General features: G+C 48.5%; 1 protein-coding gene across 3 annotated transcripts in view; it reads left to right on the forward strand.

The window, feature by feature from the left end:
• The window catches only part of LOC144754851 (WASH complex subunit 2-like), a 770,229-nt gene that overhangs the window by 367,850 nt on the left and 379,628 nt on the right, over positions 1-22,751 (forward strand). For all 3 annotated transcript variants that reach the window (XM_078643106.1, XM_078643107.1, XM_078643108.1), the window contains exon 21: positions 4,240-4,419. In XM_078643106.1, coding sequence (XP_078499232.1) covers positions 4,240-4,419 — 180 coding nt within the window. The remainder of the gene's footprint in view (positions 1-4,239; positions 4,420-22,751) is intronic.

Here is a 22,751-nt window from a genome sequence, read left to right on the forward strand (position 1 = left end):
CACGGGCCTTCGTTGAAGGCCGGGATGCGGCGCGGTACTCGATCCGTTGTGGTTTCGACACGACCGACTCGCTGGGACGGGCGATGTCCACAACGGTGGCGATTCGTCGCCATGCTTGGCTGAGATCTGCCAACTTCTCGCCAGACGTCCAAAATTCACTCATGGACATGCCATTTGATGGCAGTCGCCTGTTTGGTGACAAAGCGGACCACGCGCTGGAGCGCTTCAAGGACTCCAGGGTCACGGCCAAGTCCTTGGGTCTTTCGACCCAGCGCTAGCAGACGGGTTCGTTTCGGCCCTTTCGTGGCCAAGGGAGGGGAGGTCCCACACGTGCTGCCAGCCACGCGACGCAGAACGCTCCCCAGCGCGGTGGCGGCCGTGGTTTCCGCCGTGGTGGCGGTAGAGGCCAGCGGCGTGGTCAGTCCACGCCTCCCTCCGCTGCTGCATCCAAGCCTTCCTAGTCCGAGCTTTCGGGCTCACGTGACGCCAGTGGGTGGCAGGGTTCGCCATCACCACTCCCGCATGCGCGCGATAACATCGGACAGGTGGGTGCTGCAGCTTGTCCGAAGGGGCTATGCCCTCCCCTTCGAGTCCACTCCTCCAGCCATGCCACCGCAGAACCACCGTGTGTCGGGGGACCACTTGACACTTCTGCAGGAGGAAGTTACGGCCCTCTTGGCCAAGGGGGCCATCGAGCGCGTTCCTGGGCCGGAAGTAGGGTGTGGTTGCTACTCCCACTACTTTCTGGTACCCAAGAAGGACAAGGGAGGCCTGCGTCCTATCTTGGATCTACGGAACGTCAACGGCTTCCTCCGGAAGGAGAAGTTCAAGATGTTGACTTTGGCTCAGGTCTTGGCTGCTCTAGACCCACAAGACTGGATGGTAGCGTTGGACTTGCAGGATGCGTATTTTCACATCCCCGTCCTGCCGGCCCACCGGCGTTACCTGCGATTCACGGTAGGCCACGAGCACTTTCAGTTTATCGTGCTCCCATTCGGCCTTACCAGCGCCCCACGGGTGTTCACGAAAGTGATGGCGGTGGTCGCAGCTCATCTGCGCCGGTTAGGGGTTTCAGTCTTCCCCTACCTCGACGACTGGCTGTTGAAGGCGGGCTCGCCCCAGACAGTCGTCCACCACCTTCAGATGACGGCAGACCTCCTGCACGAGCTGGGGTTTTCCATCAATGTGCCGAAATCACACCTGTGTCCCTCTCAAAAGCTCCTTTTCATCGGAGCGGTTCTCGACTCGGCGCAGTTTCGGGTTTATCCTCCGGAACGGCGGGTCCGGGATATTCAGGCTCTGATTCCCATCTTTCAGCCGTTATCCCGGGTTTCGGTCAGGTTGACGCTGCGGCTTCTGGGGCTGATGGCCTCCTGCATCCTTCTGGTGCATCACGCCAGATGGCGGATGCGGGCTCTGCAGTGGGACCTGAAGTTTCAGTGGGCCCAGCATCAGGGCAACCTATCCGACCATGTCCTGATCTCGGAGGGCACTGCGAGACAGTTGCAATGGTGGCTTACGGACCGCGATTGGGTCAGGGGCAGATCCCTCTCCCTTCCCCAACCGGAGCACGTGGTTGTGACGGACGCGTCCCTCCAAGGCTGGGGTGGCCACTTGGGAGAGGCGGAGATCAGAGGCCTCTGGTCTCCGGCGGAATCCCGGCTCCATATCAACATGTTGGAGCTGCGGGCGATTCGCCTAGCACTGAAGGCATTCCTCCCCTTTGTCAACGGGAGTGTGGTGCAGGTGTTCACGGACAACACCACCGCCATGTGGTACTGCAACAAACAGGGCGGTGTGGGGTCGTGGACCCTTTGCCAGGAGGCTCTGCGCCTCTGGCAATGGCTGGAACGTCAGGGCGTGACTCTGACGGTTCAACACCTGGCAGGTTCTCTGAACGCCAGGGCGGACGAACTCAGCCGTCGGTGCTCGGTGGATCACGAATGGCGTCTGAACTCGGATGTGGCGAGAGGCCTCTTTCAGCAATGGGGAGAGCCTTGGTTAGATCTATTCGCCACAGAAGAGAACGCGCAATGTCATCAGTTCTGCGCGTTGGAGTTTCCAAGACGGCACTCGCTCGGCGACGCCTTTCGGCGCGAGTGGAGTTGCGGTCTGTTGTACGCCTTTCCGCCTATACCACTTCTGCCCAGAGTGCTGAAGAAGATCAGGCGCGACCGGGCCCAAGTTATCCTTGTGGCTCCGGACTGGGCTCGAAGATATTGGTATCCCGAGCTACTCAGCATGACAGTCGGTCCCTCGATCCGCCTGCCCCTTCAGGAGGACCTTCTGTCGCAGCAGCAGGGGACGGTCCTCCACCCGAACCTGTCCAGTCTCCACCTCCATGCGTGGAGATTGAGCGGCGACAGTTGAGGCCATTTGACTTGCCTCCTGAAGTCTGTGATGTCATTCTGGCAGCCAGGCGTCCCTCCACAAAGTCGGTATACGCCTGCCGGTGGAACAGATTTGTGGCATGGTGCACAGCAAAGGCTGTGGATCCCCTTTCTGCCCCTCTGTCTGAGGTTCTCCTCTTCCTCCTTTCCCTTGCCCAGCAGGGCTCTGCTCTGGGCACTATCAAGGGCTATCTTTCTGCCCTTTCCGCCTTCTTGAGGCTACCTGATCAGCCATCTTTGTTCAAGTCCCCTATTGTGTTAAGATTCTTGAAGGGCATCACGCACATGTATCCTCCAACTCCGTTCGTGATGCCTCAGTGGGACTTGAACCTGGTTTTGACTTTCCTGATGTGCGCTCCCTTTGAGCCCCTTCATTCCTGTCCTCTCCGTCTTCTCACTTTAAAGACAGCCTTCCTGGTTGCCATCACCTCTGCCAGGAGAGTGAGTGAGCTCCAGGCTCTTTCTATTCAACCTCCTTTCTTGTCTGTTCATCCTGATAAGGTGGTTCTTCGGACTAGACCTTCTTTCCTGCCCAAGGTAGTCTCTGCTTTTCACATTGGGCAGTCCATCACCTTGCCCTCCTTCTTCCCGCCTCCGCATCCTTCGAAGGATGAAGAGCGGCTCCATCGTCTGGACCCAAAACGTGCGCTTTCATTCTATATGGATCGCACATGCCAGTTCCGGGTGGATGATCAACTGTTTGTTGGCTACGTGGGTGAGAAGAAGGGACGGGCGGTACAGAAACGGACCATCTCTCGGTGGGTCGTCCTGTGCATCAAAGCATGCTACTCTTTGGCTCGGAAGGAGCCTCCTGTTGGGCTGAGGGCCCATTCCACTCGGGCCACGGCGGCTACTACTGCCCTGGGCCGGGGAGTCCCTTTGCAGGACATTTGCCAGGCGGCCACGTGGGCCTCGCTGCACACCTTTGCGAGGCACTACTGCCTGGACAGTCAAGTCCGGAGGGATGGCTTCTTTGGCCGTTCGGTCCTCCAGGACTTTCTGGTGTAGGTTGTATTGGTTCGCAGACCCACCACCGGGGTTGGTATTGCTGGGGTATCTATTCTAAGGTAAGGAATCTAATACTAACCTGTTTCTTTCAGATGAACAAGTTACTTACCTTCGGTAACGATATATCTGTAAGAAACAGTAGTTAGTATTAGATTCCTTACCGCCCCTCCCATCCTCCCCGTTCTGCGAACTGATACCTAGGGTTAAGGACATCCCTTTCAGGGCCCTAGTTTTCAAATGGCACCAGTGTTGGTTCTCACATGGCTCTGCGTGTTCTGGCGCGGAAAAGCTGTGTGCAAAGAACTGACGTCAGCGCGCGGAGGCGGCGTCTATATACTCCAGCGACGTCATCACGGCGCACGACGCCGACGACGCGGAGCCGCAGGGGACGCCTGCAGACGACGCCTACCGACGCGCAGGGGTACTGCTACGCAAAAGTTTCCGGATCCAGACTGACGCCTGGGGATATTCTAAGGTAAGGAATCTAATACTAACTACTGTTTCTTACAGATATATCGTTCATCATAGCTGAGCTGTATTTTTGCTAATCCGGACTTGGAATTCTTTGTCTGGGATGCAGAAATACCACCATATAAAGCAAAAACATATGTGTGAAGGTGGTTAGTCTCTAGCATGTCCATTCTTTTTTCTTAATAGTAACCACCAAACATGGACAATGCAAATGTTTTTGACTTTGACACGCCCCTCATTTTATCTGTTTTTTTTAAGTGGCAGTACTTTTTTTGAATTTTAATTGCCTTAATGTAATGTTTTTAAATTGTTTTCACAGTAAAGCCCTTCCGAGGATTTTAATGTGCTATATTTATTTTCCATGTTATAGGTGAAAAATACTCCTGGTCAAATGCCATCATCCTTGTTTGATGAAGATAAAAAAGATGTGCCAGTTAAAGTAGCAGAAAAATTAACATCACAAGGAAAGAGTGGGGCTGAAAAACATCCTGATGAAGTAGTGGACGTGTTGGGTGAAATAGATGGGTTTGCTGAGCCGATAAAAGAAAAGGTAAGGAAAAAGTAAAACAGGCATATAATGATGTAAGATTGTTGTACAAGTTGTAAGGTTCTATCTTAAGGCTTGGGAGAGAGAGTTGTCTTTCTTATTCTTTATGTAATTCTTGTACCGGGGATCTGTAGGAAAGTGACTTATTATTTGGGGTGAACAGGTATCCACTTCAGGGGATAAAGTCACCACCTGCTAAATGTCAAGCACATTAAATAAAATAAACCTATGCTGGTACAGCAGTTAGGGTTAAACCAAAGGCAATGCGAACATTATTTAGGCAGTGGATACACAGTGGACAGAGTCATATAAAGTGCAATAAAACTCCACAATCAGGTTTAAAATAAAAAGAAAATTTGTATGAGTAAAATAAAACCAAAACAACAAATATCCAATGAGGGAAACCTGAGATATGAATTTTTGAAGAAAAATTAAGCGCCCAATAGAAGTATGTGGTTGCTGTAGACCTGGACCAGGTTTCATTTCAGGCCGAGAACTCAAGACTCTGGGTCGGATACACCAAGTGGGTTAGTCCCATTGAAAGTCTGAAACTCAAAACTTTTTCAGAAAAGGACTTTGACATTTTGGGCCTGCAAACAGGTCCAAAATGCTGGTGCCCTGGCAGTGACAGAATTGATGAAGTACTCAGCCACACTGAACTTTGGGCTCTGAGAGCTGAGGGTGTGTGCTGGGAGGTTAATATGTTCATCACCAGTGTCCTCCTCCCTATAATACTAAAATCCAATTTAAAGCAGGCCCTGGATCCCCAACAAAATAGTAGACAGAAATCTAATGGAACAAAACAGGGTTTTTCAGCAACCACACACGTGATACACAAGAATTGTGTCTGGTCCTGTTTTAGCCCTTTAAAGGGCACAAAACTTGTACATGTTCCCCAGACAGATCTGTCAGGCAAGATTTGATACTGTTGTGCCCATAGACCCCACCCTGAATATTCTTCTGAGCTAAGTGGAGCCAGCTCTGACCATTCAGGTTGACCTATCAAACAAACAGACTGCTCCTGGGAGAAAATTCACATCTCAGTCACACCTCATTCAGGACAAATATAGGGCGGCAACCTGTCAGAGGCTAATGTCGGTTAGCCTTCTGAAGGTTCAGGCTGGGAAAATGAACTTTCTAAAAGTTATTTATCTTCAGTATTTATAAAAAGACAACTCCACAATTGAATTGGGTTTTTAATACCTATTTAGGATGGTAGTTTAATTTTTTTCTAGCTGGTCCCATTTCAGAGATATCAGTATTAGCATTTTAACCTGCACTCTGGTTTTTTGGATAGGACAGCTTGGCCTGCCGTAATAAAAATTGCTTTTGGAGCCTTGTCACTGTAGGGTCTTGGTAACATTCATTTTCTGCGTATTAAATACATTGCACCATGCCTTGTGGAACACAAGACCTTCATAGTGCTGACTTACTTATATATAAAAGTCAGGCTTTGCGTCTCAAAAAGTGTTATTTTCACAAGTCACACTTCAGGTTTTACACTGCAGCAGCCTGGCTACACAGACTAGCCCTAGGAACATGTTTTCGGAGCCACTTTAGTTCATGGCACAGTAGGTGCTGCTAACCACAAGTGGCAGTCAACCTTCATTGCCACTGGATTAAGTGGCAGTCAACCTTCATTGCCACTGGATTATCTCTGCATCATATACTGTGCCCTTATAGGAAAGTAAATCGTGCCATTCAGGTTTTAAGCCAATTATGATACATTTTAGGGATCAGAGCATATACACTGGGCAATTGATAGCAGTGTCCCGATGTTAGAGTTCAAGATTACCAGCCTGTGAGTCCTAAGAAAAAATGGAAAACTGGGGGTGGCAGACCAAAAGGGTCACTGCAACAGGATTGTTTTGTTAAAATACAGTGTATTGTTATATAAAAAGATAGGTGTAGTAAAAGCATTTTGATGATTAGGCACACAACACCCAACCCAACTGCACTAACGTATCATGTGATGTAACCAAACTATTAAGGCACATAGGTGGAAGCTTTACTTTATTAACTTTATTTCGGCTAAATGGCCTAAAAGTAAAACAAATAAAATTACATAACATGAATTAAATCCCATAGAATATTAAAAAGCAAATGAATACAATACACATATGACAAGATAAAACTGGTTAAAAATGATTAAATACACTAGTTAAAATAAGTAACTATATAGAGGCACATGTTTTGCCTAATCCTCCATAATTCAATTAAAAAGCGGGATAGAGCAAAAAACAGACTTTGCCTAACCCCAGTTTTTAAAATGTGAAAAGCAATTTGATAATCCCTAACACCAAAAAGCAGACAAATGGTAATAATCCACTTTCTGCTGCTTTTAGCATAAGATGGGCTGAAAACAAAACATGCACTTCCAACTTCCTATCTGCCCCACAGCTAGATCAGGTGTGTCCTGTAGAGCTCTGTTTACCCATTTGCCAGTAACAGAGGTTAATGGTAGGGTGCTGTATCTAAAGTCTGAAGGTATTCAACTTTTGAGGAAAAGGAGACTCTATTCCACCTTGATCTTAAGAAAAGAGTTGGTCGGTGTGCCATATAAGGAGAATGCCAGCAATTGATCCATTTTGTATTGCCAGTACCTCTTCTTTAATAGAGTTTTACTAACTGTCAGAGCGGCCTCCAGGTATGTCCAGAGATCCACACACCCTGCCTTGGTCAAAGTATCTTTTATGTATTTTATCCAAGGTATGATTCCCAACCCTGGGATCCCTAGCACTTGTTTGAGACCGGCTCGATTGGAGTGCAGTTCTGGAGAGGCCCTTATCCGCCTCCAAAAAAGTAAGGGCCTGTACCCCACCCCCTCAGTAATAGGCCTTACTCCCAAGTCAAGTCTAAGTGGTAGTAGTGGTGTACTATTAGGTTGTCCCAATAGCTGACAAAGGAAGTGGTTCTCACTAACTAGCCAAGCAGAAATATCCCCATACCCCCAAAACTCTTCCCAATACAAGGCAACAACTAGTGCCTGCATTTTGTAGATTTGGATTGATGGGGAGATTGGGCAGAAATGGGAATTATTTTGTGCTCTTATCAACACCCCACTAGGTTGGGTTAATTTAAACCTTCTCTTTTCAAGATGACATCTCCAATCAAAATCTGTGAAGGGTCAACCCCAGGTAGTCAAAAACACAAACACAGTTTAAGGGAACACCATTTAGCTTGGGATTAGCTCGAGTAGAATGGCCGGGATTTAAAATCATAAATTCTGTTTTGTCTACGTTTATCTCAAGACCCCTCTGGGCACAGAATCTCTCAAAACTACTGAGAAACTTTTGGCACCCCATCTGTGTTTTAGATAGGCAGAAGGTATTGTCCTCAAACATCAATGCTGGGATCTTAGTATTAGCCAACCTTGGCACATCACAATTATTCAGGAAAGAAATCATATTGTTTACAGAAAGGGTTAAGAGGCTGAAGGTAAGTACATGACAGTACCTTACCCCCCAATCGACAGGAAGGGGTCCGTCAGTTCTCTCGAAGATCCACAGCGGAATTGTGCAAAATTATTGCTGTGTAATCTGATAAATAAAGTCAACATGTCAGCAGGTACACCCACATCAGCCAATACAAGGTATTAAATCAAACGCCGAACGTAGGTCAACAAATGAAATTTATAGGCTGCCTTTATGTAGGACCACCATCTTCCAGAAAATGATTTGGAACCAGAAGACCTGGACATAGATTCATCTACCGAAATTGCGATCGGAATAGCTGCGAAACAGCTATTGCGATCGCAATTTCCGCTCCCGCAATTCATGAAGTAAAAAACCACCAAATAGCAAATACGCAAACATAAATTCGCCGAATCAATGTGGAACCCCCTTTGTGATTCTGTAACAGCGATTTTCCACTTATTCTGCGAATTAAATTGCGAATTCGCAAATAAATCGCAAAATCAATTCATTAAAAATCGCAAATTGCGAAAAACACCAAAATCGCTAAATGGGAGTCGCAAATTAAGGAGAAGTCAAACCAGGTGGTAACCATGAGGTACATTTGGTAAAAAAAAAAAAATACTTACAAGAAACAGGCGCAGGGTGAAACAAACACACTTAAGGAGAGACAGGAGCATGAGGACATTCACAATGCCAGGTCCCTACATCGTGGCAAGGTGGCTGAGGCTCCAGTCTGCAGCCCGGAACCAACGCAGGATCCAGGAGCGCATCTTCCGGCTGCTATTTAAACACTCCTGGGCCAGACTGAAGAGGAGATCTACTCCAAATATGGGGCAATGATAACTAAGTTCATCAGAGACCTTGACCCCCTGATGCAGCACCCAACAAGGAGGACCAACGCCGTGCCTACCCATGTCCAGGTCCTGTGCAGCCTGCACCTCCTGGCCTCCGGAGGCTTCCAGAGGATAGTTGCATATGCAGGGGGGATCTCCCAGAGCACACTGTCACGCTGCCTATGGAGTTTCCTGGACGTCATGCTGACCCGGATACACCACTACATAACCTTCCCAACCACCCAACAGGACTTAAACCAAACAAAGCTTGACTTCTATGACACCGCGCAAGTCCCCCATGTAATTGGCTGCATTGACTGTACCCACATCCACATCTGTCCACCCGCTGAGACAGAATACATGTACAGTAACCGCAAGTCCTACCACTCACTCAACATCCAGATGGTCTGCAATGCAAAGACAATCATCACCGACATAGTGGCCCAATACCCGGGGAGCACGCATGATTCGTTCATCTTCAGGCACAGCGGCATACACACCCGCTTCGCCTGTGGTGACTTTGGCAAAGGACATCTCCTAGGTAAGTACACATGCCCACATACAGTATGTTAAGACCATGTAGCTGCGCATAACAGGCACCGGCCCTCTGCTCCTATCCTTCAGGTGACAGCGCCTACGGCCTCCGTGAGTACCTCCTCACCCCATACCTCAACCCTGCTACACCACAGGAACGGCGTTACAATGCTGCGCACATTCACACAAGAAATGTCATTGAACGGACATTTGGGATGTTAAAGAGCCGATTCCGCATTCTACATAAGACTGGTGGGGCCCTCAAATACCAGCCTGAGGCCTGCTGACGCATCGCGGCCGTGTGTGCCATACTCCACAATATTGCTACCAAGCGGAGGATATTCGTGGAGATCTCTGGTAGTGAGTCGGAGGGGGACAACCAGCCACCTGCACATGTGCATCATGCACGTGGGGAAGAGTCCTGCTGAAGGACACAGGCGCCGCAACAACATCACACTGAACTATTTCTAGTGCACCCATACCCCTCACACAACACTGCACTCATGCATGCCACATGAAATAATGACATGAGTAAAATTTGCATTGAAAATAAATTCTTATACTATTTTGAACAAGAGCTATAACTTTTTTGTTTGTTCAAACAGAACTACTGTATTGCTTCATACAGCCTCATGAATGCAGAGCAGGCGTGCTTGGTACATCAGCATGGCACTGCTGCTAATGTTCAGTAATTCACTGGCGCCTCCTGCCGGACGCACCCTGTAGCCTCTCCAAATCCACGTCGTCAGTGTCCGGCCGTGATGCTGCACTGGGCCTGGTACTGCGGCGCCGTTCTGGTACCACCGGCACAGACAGGCTGCTCAGGCTGGATGTGCCCTCACTGGCATCATCACCCCCCCCCGACCCCCTCCTTGCATGGCCATTGCCACACACCTGTTGGTTTTGGACTGCGGTGGTGACCTGCTCCAGGGCCCTTGCAACATCCTGGCAGCATTGCACCATTTGGATTTACATTGCCAGGGACCGGCGTGACAGTTGGGATGTTGCATTCCCAATCAGGTGGTTCAACCGGGTATATGCTGATAGCCGGTCCAGCAGCTGGCGTTGGCGGCGGCGGGTAATGTCCTGCTGCGACACCATCAGTTGGCTGTTCTCCTTCACTGCAGCCGTTAACTCCTGCACACTTTTGGTGAGCTGGTTCACATTGCGTGCAGTCTTGTACAGCTGCAGCTGCATGGCTGCCATGTGCTGTGCCTGCTTGTGGTGCACAGCTAGCATCTGGCGTTCGATCCCTAGCCCTGGATCTTGGGCATGTTGCCCCCTGTCTGAACGTGTGGCCACGTTGCGCTGCTGCCTCAACCGGCCGCTTGACTGCGACCGCACAGTGGCTGTGTGGCGTGTCTGCCTCCTGGGTGGTGATGGGGCCTGTTCCACTGCCATGCGTGACGCCTGGGGTGGTTGCACTCCTCCTGTTGCTGCAGGGGTGGCCCTGTCCACATGGAGAGGTGGTGGTACTGGTGCAGGTGTGTGTGACGGTCCAGGTTGTGGGGCAGGATGGCTCTCTCCCTCCGTCTCCTCTAGGGTCTCCTCAATATGGAGTGCCTCGCTGTCTGTGGTCTCTGCTGCTGCAGCACCTGTGATGTAAATGGGTGCATGATTAATGATATGAATCTTGCATGGGATGTTGCAACATGCATGCAGGGATATGTTTCACTTGACAGTTCTGGCTGTGTGTGGCTATCAGGGAACTATTGTTACACTAAAGGTCCCACAATGCAATAGGGCGTTTCTGATGTGCATGGACTGTTATCAAATGGCTAGCTCTGGGGGCATGGGCATTGTTAGGGGACGAGGTCGCAGTTGCATGGCTCTTACCTTGGGATTGTTGTGTGAGTCGGGAGGTGTCCAGCTGAGTCACCCCCACGCAGGCTGCAGGGTTGATGGTGTGCTCAACAAGGTCCTCGAGTGGTGTGTTGGCCGCAACTGTGGGGTCTCCTCCTCCCGTGGCCCGTCGCTCCCCCAGCCTCTCTGCTATGCGCTCCTTGGCACGGCCTCTGAGGTCATACCACCTCTTCTTTAGGTCATCGATTGACCGCTGGGTCACTCCTATGGCGTTTACCTTTGTCCTGATGCGCAGCCAAATGCGCCTTTTGTCAGCCTCAGGCACCTTCCTGGATAGCTTCCCAAAAAGCTTATCATGGTCCCTGCTGACTCCCTCAATCAGGTACTCCAGCTCCTGTTCGGAAAATTAGATTTTTCTTTTCCTGCCAGTTTCACTGGATCCTGCTGCATCCTGGGACATTCTGGTGTTGGATGTTTGTTCTGTTGTGAGGCTGCAGGGTGTGTCTGTTAGAGCTCAGTGCTGTGCCTCCTCCTCTCTCCAGCTCTGTGTTCAGAATGAGTAAGGGAAGTGCCTACTTCCTGGTTGTGATGTCATCATTGTGCTCAAAATGCGATTTCCCGTTTTTGCGATCTCGCAATTTGCAAGATCGCAATTTGCGATTTTGGTAATTGCGAAATTGTAATTTCAAGTTGGAAAAACAGGAGATTCTGTGATTTTTGTGCGATTTTGCGAAATTCGCATTCGGCGATTGCGAATCGCATTTTTGGGACGCATTTTTTGATGCATCCCATTCTGCGAATTCCAATTTGGGATTCGGTATTTTTCGCAAATTTAAATTCGCAGAATAGGTGCTTGATGCATCTGGGGGCTGGTCCACCCTACTGTTACCCACCCTGAATCCTGCCTGGAGGGTTGACGGTATTTATTTTTCTCTGATCCATAGTTGCAACCAATCTAGGAGTATACTACAAAAAATATTTTGGGAACAATCAATTAGACTAATGGGCCTGTAATTGCGGTGATCAGCTGAAGATCCCTTTTAATGGATGGGGATGCTTTCAACCCCTCCCAAGCAGGAGGGATGGGTGCTCTACCCAGGATGTTGTTAAATATTAATATAAAATATGGACCCCCTAAACACTTTCACTCCTGTGAAGGTCCTCTGGTGTTTCATCTAACCCGGGGGCTTTATCTGATAGAGACTTCTAGCTTTGAATTCCCCAGGTGTCAGGCTTGATCCGGAAGCTTTTGCTGAGCAAAACCCCTTGTGTTTGACGTCTGATGGCTCCATTCGGCTCCGCATGATGTCGTTGGCGTCGGTTATGACATTGCAGTGCCTACATAGGCGCCACCCAGGTGCACGCACGTCAGTGTTTTACTTTCCACACCAGTTAAGCGCTGATCCGGGAAGAGCTACGCCTCTGCCACTTTTTGGCAGGCTTTTTTTCTCGACTTTTGTCAAAAAAATTTGAGTAGCGACTTTATGTGCGAGGGATGTCTGGTAGGAAGACAGGTTTTAAACCTTGTGCGACTTGTTCCCGCATGATGTCTGTTACCGATCCACACTGCGTATGTCTGTGGTGTCTTGAACGCGACCCCGATTTAAAGTCGTGTTCAGACTGTCAGGCAATGGCTCCAGAGACCTTAAGGGAGCAGGCGATGAAGTTGCTCACGGCCCAGCAGTCAACACCTTTAGGCGAGACTCCAAGGAGGTCATGTTCCCATTCGAAGAAGAGGAGGTTGTGGGACCGCTCACGGAGCCCTAAGTCCTCTTCCTCTCATTCAAGGTTGTATCGGGGAAGAGGCACAAGAAAAAGTAATCGTCCAAGCGGTCTTCTACTTCACCGCCACTGGCGTCCGACGTCGAGAGAGGTAAAGAGCACTGATGCTCTAGGCACGGTTCTGCGTAGCCGAGGCCTGAGTCGACTTTGCGCCTCCCTCCCGTTCCGGGAGCCGGAGCTACTCCCACTCAAATTAAAGAGTTTTATGAGGCCATGTGCCGCGTATTTGAGCTGAACGACCATTTGGTGAGCAACGGGCCCGCGGATATCTCGGATCTGGGTCGACGCTGGCCGTACCAACACGACCTCCCCTGGCGTCGAACCAGACGTTGGTGCCTGCGACGTTGCCAGTGACACAAGCCACAGCCTCATCCCCGACGACGCGGAGCCAGAACGGCATTGCGGGATGCCAATTCTGATGTCGACTGAACCCAGTGGTTCTATGTTGTCGCCTGAGCACTTTGTGGACGTGCTGGGCTCAGGAGAGGAATTGGAGGAGTCTGGAGACCCATTAGAGAACCAGGATGTCTCTGAGGAGTCTATGGACTGGTATGGGAAACTTGAGGAAGCCAGTGGTCTGGATACTTCCCCAGACACTGGCATGCTCTCTCCTCCTACAGTGGCTACGGAGGAAGGGGCGTCCTATGCCATGGCGTTTAAGAGGGCAGCTGAGGTCCTTGGACTGGAGTTGACCTCAGTGCAGATCTAGACTAATCTCCTGGCCGAAGTGCTTCAACCTGGGGCTTCCACATCTGAACACATATTGCCCTTTAATGAGGCACTTACGGACGTCCTTCTAGGAACATGGTCCAAACCTAGCACAGGGGCTCCTGTGAATAGGACGATTGCACGCTGCCATTGCCCAGCTCCGGGTGACCCAAAGTTCCTCAGCCAAAACCCCACCACAGAAAGTTTGGTGGTGCAGGCCTCTACTTCCCATTCCCTTCTGCCCCTCCAGAGAGGGAATCTAAGAGACTGGAATCATTTGGAAGAAGATGTTTTCTTCATCCAGTCTGGCATTGTCTTAGGTGAATACATCATGCTTATTGGTCCGGTAAGCCCACTCTCTGTGGGAGACGGTTGCACAGGTGCTGCCACAAGTCCCAGAGGAGGCATGGGCTGTGCTCTCCCAAGCTGTCAAGGACAGAAGAGATGCAGCTAAATTCGCCATATGGGTGGCCTTGAGGCGCCATGCCTGGCTTCGTACAATTGGCTTTTTGGGGGCGAAATCCAGGTCAATTTGATGGACATGTCCTTTGATGGAACCTGCCTTTTTGGGGAAAAGGCAGATTCGGCCCTGGTCAGGTTCAAAAACTCCTGAGCTACGGCCTGATCCTTGGGCCTCTCCTCCACTCCTCGTGGCCAGTCTTCCTTTCGTGGCAACGGAAGGGGTTTCCAGCCGCATCAGCCCTATCCCAGCCACCATCCTTCACAGACTGCCCAGGCCATGCGTGGACGCTGTACATTCCGTCCTCGGAATGAAGGCCAGAGGTGGTCTACCTCACTGCTCCAGCACCACAGCCTCCAAGAACTCCTAGGCTGATTCTGCAGGACCACACTACTCAAGTGGGTGGGAGAATTCTTCACCATCTCCCCCGCTGGAGATCTATAACAACAGACAAGTGGGTCTTGCAGATCGCCCAGGAGGGATATTCTCTTCCTTTCCATTCTTTTCCTCTTCCTAATCCACCAACTCAGGAACGGCTGGCGGAGGATCATTTGAAACTGCTCCAAGAGTAAGTTACAGCTATTTTGGCCAAAGGAGCTATAGAAAGGGTCCCAGCTTCAGAAGTATGCAGTGGCTATTATTCCTGCTACTTTCTAATTCCGAAGAAGAACAAGGGGCTTCGTCCCATTTTAGATTGTTGAACTGTCAATCCCTTCCTCAAAAAGGAGAAATTCAAAATGCTCACATTGGCACAGGTCTTGTCTGCCCTAGACCAAGGAGACGGAATGGTGACGTTGGATCTGCAGTATGCATATTTTCACATTCCCATCCTGCCGGGCCACAGGCGTTACCTGCGGTTCAAGGTAGGCCACATGCACTTTCAGTTTACCGTGCTCCCCTTTGGTCTTAAGAGTGCCTCTCCAGTGTTCACCAAGGTGATGGCGGTGGTTGCAGCTCATCTGCGCAGGTCAGGGGTTTCAGTCTTCCCCTACCTCGACGACTGGCTGTTGAAGGCGTCCTCACCCCAGGCAGTCATCTTCCACCTCCAGACTATGGTGGACCTCCTGCATTCGCTGGGGTTCTCTATAAAAGTGCCGAAGTCACAACTGACTCCTTCTCAGACGCTCCCTTTCATCGAAGCTGTTCTGGACACAGTGCAGTTTTGGGTTTATCATCCCGAGCAGCGAGTCCAGAATATTCAGGTTATGATTACGATGCCTCTATCCTGGATTTCGTTGAGACTGACTCTGAGGCTGTTGGGTCTCATGGCCCCCTGCATCTTTTTGGTAAGACACACCAAGTGGCGTATGCAGGCTCTGTAGTGGGACTTGAAGTTCCAATGGGCACAGCATCGGGGAAATCTAACCGAGGTGGTTCAGATCTCGGAAGGAACTGGGAAGAATCAGTGGTGGTTAACGAACAGTGATTGGGTCATCGGCAAACCTCTCTCCCTTCCCCAACCAGATTTCACAGTTGTGACGGATGCGTCTCTTCTGGGATGGGGCGGCCTCATGGGAGAGGCAGAGATCAGGGGCCACTGGTCTCTGGTGGAGACCGGGCTCCATATAAACCTGTTGGAGTTCCGAGCGATTTTGTTGGCATTGAAAGCATTTTTCCCTCTGTCAAGGAGGAAGTTGGTGCAGGTGTTCACGGACAACACCACCGCCATGTGGTACTGCAACAAGCAAGGCGGGGTGGGGTCATGGACCCTTAGTCGAGAGGCCCTGCGTCTCTGGGCACGGCTGGAACAGCAGGGCATAATCATGGTGGTTCAACACCTGGCAGATTCTCTAAACATCAGGGCGGACAATCTCAGCCATCGATGCCTTCAGGATCATGAATGGCGTCTTCAGTCGGAGGTGTCGCAAGATCTGTTTCAACAGTGGAGAGAGCCTTGGTTAGATTTGTTCGCCTCCGGAGAGAACGCGCAATGTCAGCTTTACTGTGTGCTGGAGTTTCCAAAGCGGCTTTCGCCCAGCGACGTGTTTCGTTGCAAGTGGAGCTCAGGCCTGTTGTGCACCTTTCCACTCATACCACTTCTGCCCAGGGTTCTGACCAAGATCAGGAGTTACCGGGCCCAAGTCATCCTTGTGGCGCCGGACTGGGCAAGGAGAGTCTGGGATCCAGAGCTTCTGATCCTCCGATCAGGCTGCCCCTTCGGGAGGATCTTTTCTCGCAGCAGCAGGGGAGAGTTCTCCACCCGAACCTGTCAACTCTGCGCCTCCATGCGTGGCGATTGAGCGGCGACAGTTGATGGCCTTTGACCTTCCTCCCGAAGTCTGTTATGCAATTTAGGCAGCCCTCCACTAAGTCTATATGCGCCTGCCGTTGGCGGAAATTTGTATTATACTGTACAGAAAGTTCTATTGACCCTCTTTCTGCTCCTCTTTCTACTGTCCATTTGTTCACTCTAACCCTTACCCAGCAGGGCTCTGGTCTGGGAACTCTCAAGGGTTACCTTTCTGTTCTGCCTGCTTTTTTGCGGCTGCCAATTCAGCCCTCTCTCTTTAAACTCATATTGTTATTAGATTTCTAAAAGGGTTGGTTCATTTATTTCCAAGTTCACCCTTTGTTATGCCACAATGGGACCTTAATTTGGTCCTCACTTATCTGATGTGTTCTCCTTTCGAGCCGTTGCACAATTTTCCCCTCCGGCCGTTGACCATCAAAACAGCCTTCTTAGTAGCGATTACATCAGCTCGGAGGGTGAGTGAATTGCAGGTGTTATCCAGCTCGCCCCCTTATCTCATGTCCTTTCCGGACAAGGTGGAGCTTCACACCAGGGCGTCATTCTTACCAAAGGTTATGACCCCATTCCATCTGGGTCAGTCCATTACTTTGCCCACCTTTCTTGCTCCCCCACATCCCTCTAAGGAGGAGGAGCTTCTCCACCGTGTGGACTCAAAAAGGGCGTTGTCGTTCTTCCTTGACCACACAAAAGAGTTCCGGGTGGATGACCAACTCTTTGTGGGGTATATGGGAGCAAAGAAGGGAAAGGCAGTACATAAAAGAACCATCTCTCGCTGGGTTGTTTTCTGCATTAAAATCTGCTATGCCTTGGCGAAGAAGAAGCCCTCTGAGGGATTGGGGGCCCATTCCACCAGGGGAAAGGGTGTGACAATGGCCTTGGCACGGGGTGTCCCAGTTCAAGACATCTGTCAGGCAGCGACGTGGGCATCTTTGCGCACGTTCCCAAAACATTATTGCCCTGATGATCAAGTGTGCAGGGAGAGGCACTTTGCCCGCTTAGTCCTGCAAGACTTTTAGTCTAGCTCATGAGTCTGCAACCCACCGCCGGGATGGTATGGCTCGGGTATCTGATTCAGAGGTAAGGAATCTGCAGCTAGAAGTCTCTATCAGATGAACAAGTTACTCACCTTTGGTAACTCATTATCTGGTATTGACTATCTAGCTGCAGATTCCTTACAGCCCCACACATGCCTCGCCGCTTTACGGACTGATGTTGTAGGTCTAGGGTTTCTCCCCTTTCAGGGCCCTAGTTTTGCGCATGTTTTCGTTAGTCACTTCGTGGCTATGCACTTCTGGCTTGAAAAAACGAAAAGTACTGACGTCCGCATGCCTGGGTGGCGTCTGTGTAGGCACCACGATGTCACAACCAACGCTACCAACTCCAACGACGTCACGTGTAGCCAAATGGAGCCACCCAAAGTCGCGCGCAAGGGATATTGCTCAGCAAACGTTTCCAGATCCAGCCTGACACCTGGGGAATTCAATGGTAAGGAATCCGCAGTTATATATAGTCTCTACCAGATAATGTGTTACTGCGGAGAAGTAACTTGTTCATTAGGTGCCATCCTAGCAATTGCCAGTCTTACATCCTCTAGGGATATTGGGTTAGATTTCATTCCATGTGTGGATCTTCCCCCCCACCCTTTCCATAGGTTGGATACCCACCAACCTTTGCTGGAAAAGATTTACATCTACTTTCAGAGTGTAGAGGGAGGAAAAATGTGTGACCCAGTCTGCTGCCAGCACATTGGGCATCGAAGGGCATACACCGCCCTACACCCCATTGAGACCAAATTCCAGAAAGGGCATTGATCCCCTTTCCTGGTGGTGGCCAGTATCTCCTCCCACTGTTGCTCTTCACATTCTCTTTTAGCTATTCTGATAGTCTCCTTATACCCTTTGGGCTTTGATTTCCTCCTTGTCTTGTTGCTGAATTGCAAATAATGAGGCAGACCTAGCTTTCTTGCACGCCCCATTATACCAAGACTGTGGCCACTTCCCATGGGACTTTTGGGATGTAACAAAACATATGTTCTTTAGCTTTGCATGCAGATTATTATAGATTGTACAAATTGTATCCCTCTCTATCGCCTTACCCAAACCACTCTCTACATTTAAAAGAATCCTTAAACCATCGGCCACAAGGGAATAGATTTCCCCCAACCATTTCTCCGAGTCCATCATACTAGCCCATTTTACTCTGCGTATGTTACTTGTCACATAGGTGAAAGCACATACTTTACAAATTGTGTTGCAAGGAAAGCCAGTTTTTTAACCTTCATGTATAGCAGGCAAAAGCACAGAATGTCATAATCAAACGACTGTTGGACTTAAGATACTTAAATTCCCTTTAAGGTGTAGTATTAAATCAAGACTCATGTGATGTAACCCAACTATTAAGGCACAGAGTGGAAGCACATAGTTTACAAATTTTATTGCAATGAAAACAAGTATATTTACCATGTGTTGGCTATAGATACATATGCCTAGCATAATCCTGCCATCTGGTGTTAGGCTCGGACGATTACAAGTAGTTTTTCTTCAAAGAAGTCTTCGAGTCATTAAGAATATTGACTCCTCTTTTGGTGTGTATTGCGCATTTTGTTTGTCTCCTTTGTTAGATTGTTTTTTCCTCCATCGGGTTTGGACGTCGATATTGCAGCTCTGGGACCAATGCTTCATTCCTCACCGAGGCCTTGGCTAGCGCTCAGATTTTTCTCTCCAGTCCAACACCGTTCACATTCGAACCACAGCAGCAGGTGTTATCGATCACTTCACAGTGCCCGCCTGTGCCCGGCATTACACAACTTCTTCATGCCCATTCCACAGGACTACGTGCACAAGGAATGGAAACATGCTCTTCAGCTTTTGCAATAATTGCCAAGCAAAGTACTCCCGGCAAGACCAACATGAAGTGTGCAATCCAGGTTAGTCACACAAAGCACAAAGAGACTTCCTATGAGGTGTGCTAAGCGCTCTGGTCGAAGAAAACTGTTTGGCAGTGGAAGCAGCGTTGTTGCGTCCACACAACAATGCAGTGACACACAGAAGATGCACTAAGATATCTTTGGGGATCAGTCACCAGACCCCAGTTAAGAAACAGAAGACACAGAGGCACACAAGTCGCCACCAGATGTGCAGGTTCGGCTGGCTAGCAGGGGGGATAGCTCTAATTCCGTTGCCCAATTACATACAGGGGCACATGAGTACCTCGACGAAAGCTACACAAACCACCCATACAGGCTTTTGGAGCCCCACTGCCTTTGAGCCATGGAAGTCTCCATCAGCAGGCGCACAAACACAAATCCTTTCCACCTGGAAAGCCTTCAATTAGCATTGAAAAATCAAAAGCATTAAAGTTTGTTCCAGCACCAAAACAAACCACATCGGCACAACCAAAGTCAAGCAAGAACTCCTAGCCGAAAGAACGAACATCGGATTTGAAAAAAGCCTCAGGACTGAAAGATGGTCTATCTACAAAGCCTTCGGCATCGAAACCAGCGCATAAGCCGTCCACATCGAAACCACAAATTCAAAAGACTGCAACCAGTACAAAAGGCTCTTTGACGTCTTTAACATCTTCAACATCGAAAAACACTAAAAGTAGCTCCGAGCCATGGCAGAAACGATTGCAGCCCTTTCTTAAGCGCTTGCAAGACAAACTAGACAAAAGACAAAAGACTCTCTTTGTACACCCAGGCACTGGGAAACTAGTCACTAAGCCACCACCACCACCTGTTTCCCTTAAGCTTCAAAAAAGGAAAAACACGTTTGAAGAGAACATTGCTGGGCCTCAGTGAACCCATCAACCAAAGAAGAAAAGGAAGGACAGAGGCACAAGTCCTATTTGTTTCCCTCCTCCTCCAATTCCTTCAATTCCTATTCCATCTTCACCTGCTCTACCTTCAAGGCCAGTGCAAGCACCCTCTTCAGAATACTTGCCTTCTGGCAAATCATTTCTCTAACCAAATCAATCGCATTCTGGCGATAACCTGAAGTAGGCATGAGGACGAGGCAGAATCGCGAACGTCAAGCAGACCAGAATAAATCCAGCTGACTGACGGAATTACGTTAACATATGCCCGTCCATAAAGAATTTTACAAATTTCTAAGATACATATACAGACTAACAGGAAGAGGGGAAGTGCTTCCACATATTTACAAGGAAAGTGGAGAGGTCCATTCTATTTTTGTCACATATCAGTGAAGAGGAAGAACTTCATCCATAGTGAGGAGCAACAAACCAAGGTGGTATATCCAAGAGATAACCGTGAACGTTTATTCACCCTCACCCCGAAGGAAAGGGTATCATATAATAGTCTTTGAAGCCGGTGACCCCAAAGAAACGGCAGTCCTGAAGAAGGTGCTACAGTATCCAATGTCCACAGCACCGAAACGCGTCAACGCTTTTTTAAAATTGTTGTGTGTAGAATCCAAGTAGGGTCTGGGGAGCAACAGATACTCATGCACTAATGGTACTGCTGACTGCACCACTTATAAATTAAGGACCATTGGATCTAGAAATTAGAGTGGCAAAAGAATCTAAAAGCCACATTGTGTAGGGTTTTTTTTGTGATCAAATAGCACTTCTGTCTGTCATATTTGCTTTTAATATGTTCTTGTTTTTGATGCATTTATTTAAACAAATGTAATTGTGCTTGCTTAATGTTTATAATGAACTGTTATGAATATCTGTTTTTTATTGTATATGTTCAAAGATCATCCTTTGAAATTTTAAATTGTTATTTTGTGTAGATCTTTTTTATGCTTTGTATTAAAGAGACTGTGAACGTTCAATTTTAGTGTGGAAATTAACTATTTGCCATCAGTGTGGGTGATTGGTCTGTCCTAGCAGGAGTGAGATTGAATGAATGCCTAGATCATTAAGGTCTGGTAACATAGTCATTTCCTATGAAAGTGGTTTACCCAGGGATTTCCTCTGACTAGATAACCTGAAGTATACAATATCCCATATTTCACAGACCCACAGGGAAATCCCAAAACTGCCCCTGACCTAAGGGATATTTATGATATTGGTCCACTGGATGATACAGATCTTAGTATCTATCCATCCAAACCCTCACCACCAGATGATATATCATCCTATCATGGCACTATCAGTAGGGCTCCTGCATACCACAAAGTAAGCCTACACATAATCCAACATGAAGATGATTTCCTGGTTGAGGTCACAAAAAAAACCTCAATCGCTCCCTAAGCTTAAAGGTATGTTATTGTCCACATACAACATATTTAGGCAGCCAGTTAAATCTAGGGTAGACTCTCACCCATCGCATTGAAAACAATATAAGGCATACCCATTAAATCCTGAATATATTAAGGACCAAGTCACATTAGATTAATTGGGGGCACACCTTGCCAGGAAAGGAGTACATTTACTAGACACAAGGGATGCACCTCCTACAGATAAAGAGAGTAGGAAATATGATGCCGCAGATAAATGTTTTGCAGCACAAACAGCCATCCACATGAATATTGCAAATCCTACTCTCCCGTTACTATCGGGCCACACAGGATCAAATGCAGGAACTACGGCAACACCTTCCAGATCAATACCAACAATGTGCAATACAATTGGTAGTGGAAGGCAAGACTATATATAATGGCACTATACAATATGCCTTAGACTCCATAGACACAAGCGCCCATTGAGTTCACGCAAGTATCCTCATCCTGTTTGGGTTGCAGCCCTGAAGAAGTCTAAAGTCAATTACTGACCAGACGAAACACGTGTTAGCTGCACTGCCCTATTTGAATGGGCTTTGAATCTATTGGAGAAAATAACACTTGGATACAGACAACTGAAAACTGAAGTGGAGGACTGTTGTTCTTATTTACTACAAGTGCTCGAAAGAACTTTTGTCACCAGTTGGGGGAAGGTTACAAACTTTCTATCCACAATGGGAACACATCACCTCAGACCAATATATTCTATCCTTAATCAAAGATGGGTATTATTTTGAACTCAAACTCCTCCCACAATTTCACCAAAATCACAAATATGCCAAAGGAACATCTTACACTTTTACAGGATGAGGTTCTTTCTCCTTCAAAAAGGGCAATACAAATATTACCCTTACAACATCAGGGACACAGACTATACTCTCATATCCCCATTCATCCAGCACACTGCTGTTATCTATGTTTTCCACTAAACGGGCAACACTATCAATTCCCTTTGGGCCACTACAGCTCCAGGGGTTTTCACAAAGTGCTGTACAGTAGTGACAGCTCATCTCAGAAGGGAGGTAATACATGTTTCCCCCTACCTAGACGACTGGCTCAACAAAAGCCCAACCTACCAACTAGGTGTCTTCAAGACACTCAGAAAGAGTTATCAGCCTTCTGCACAAACTACAAACTAGGGTTTACCTTCAACATACAAAAATCGCATCTACAACCTTTGCAAATTCAGCTTTTGCTAGGTGCAACTCTCAATTAATTTACAGTCAAAGCTTATCCCAGTCCAGAAAGAGTGAAAATGTTTGACGAAACATTACCTCTTTTTGTATCACAAGCTCATCTCAG

This window comes from Lissotriton helveticus, chromosome 5_1 (genome assembly GCF_964261635.1).
Source record: "Lissotriton helveticus chromosome 5_1, aLisHel1.1, whole genome shotgun sequence".
NCBI classification, from domain to species: domain Eukaryota; kingdom Metazoa; phylum Chordata; class Amphibia; order Caudata; family Salamandridae; genus Lissotriton; species Lissotriton helveticus.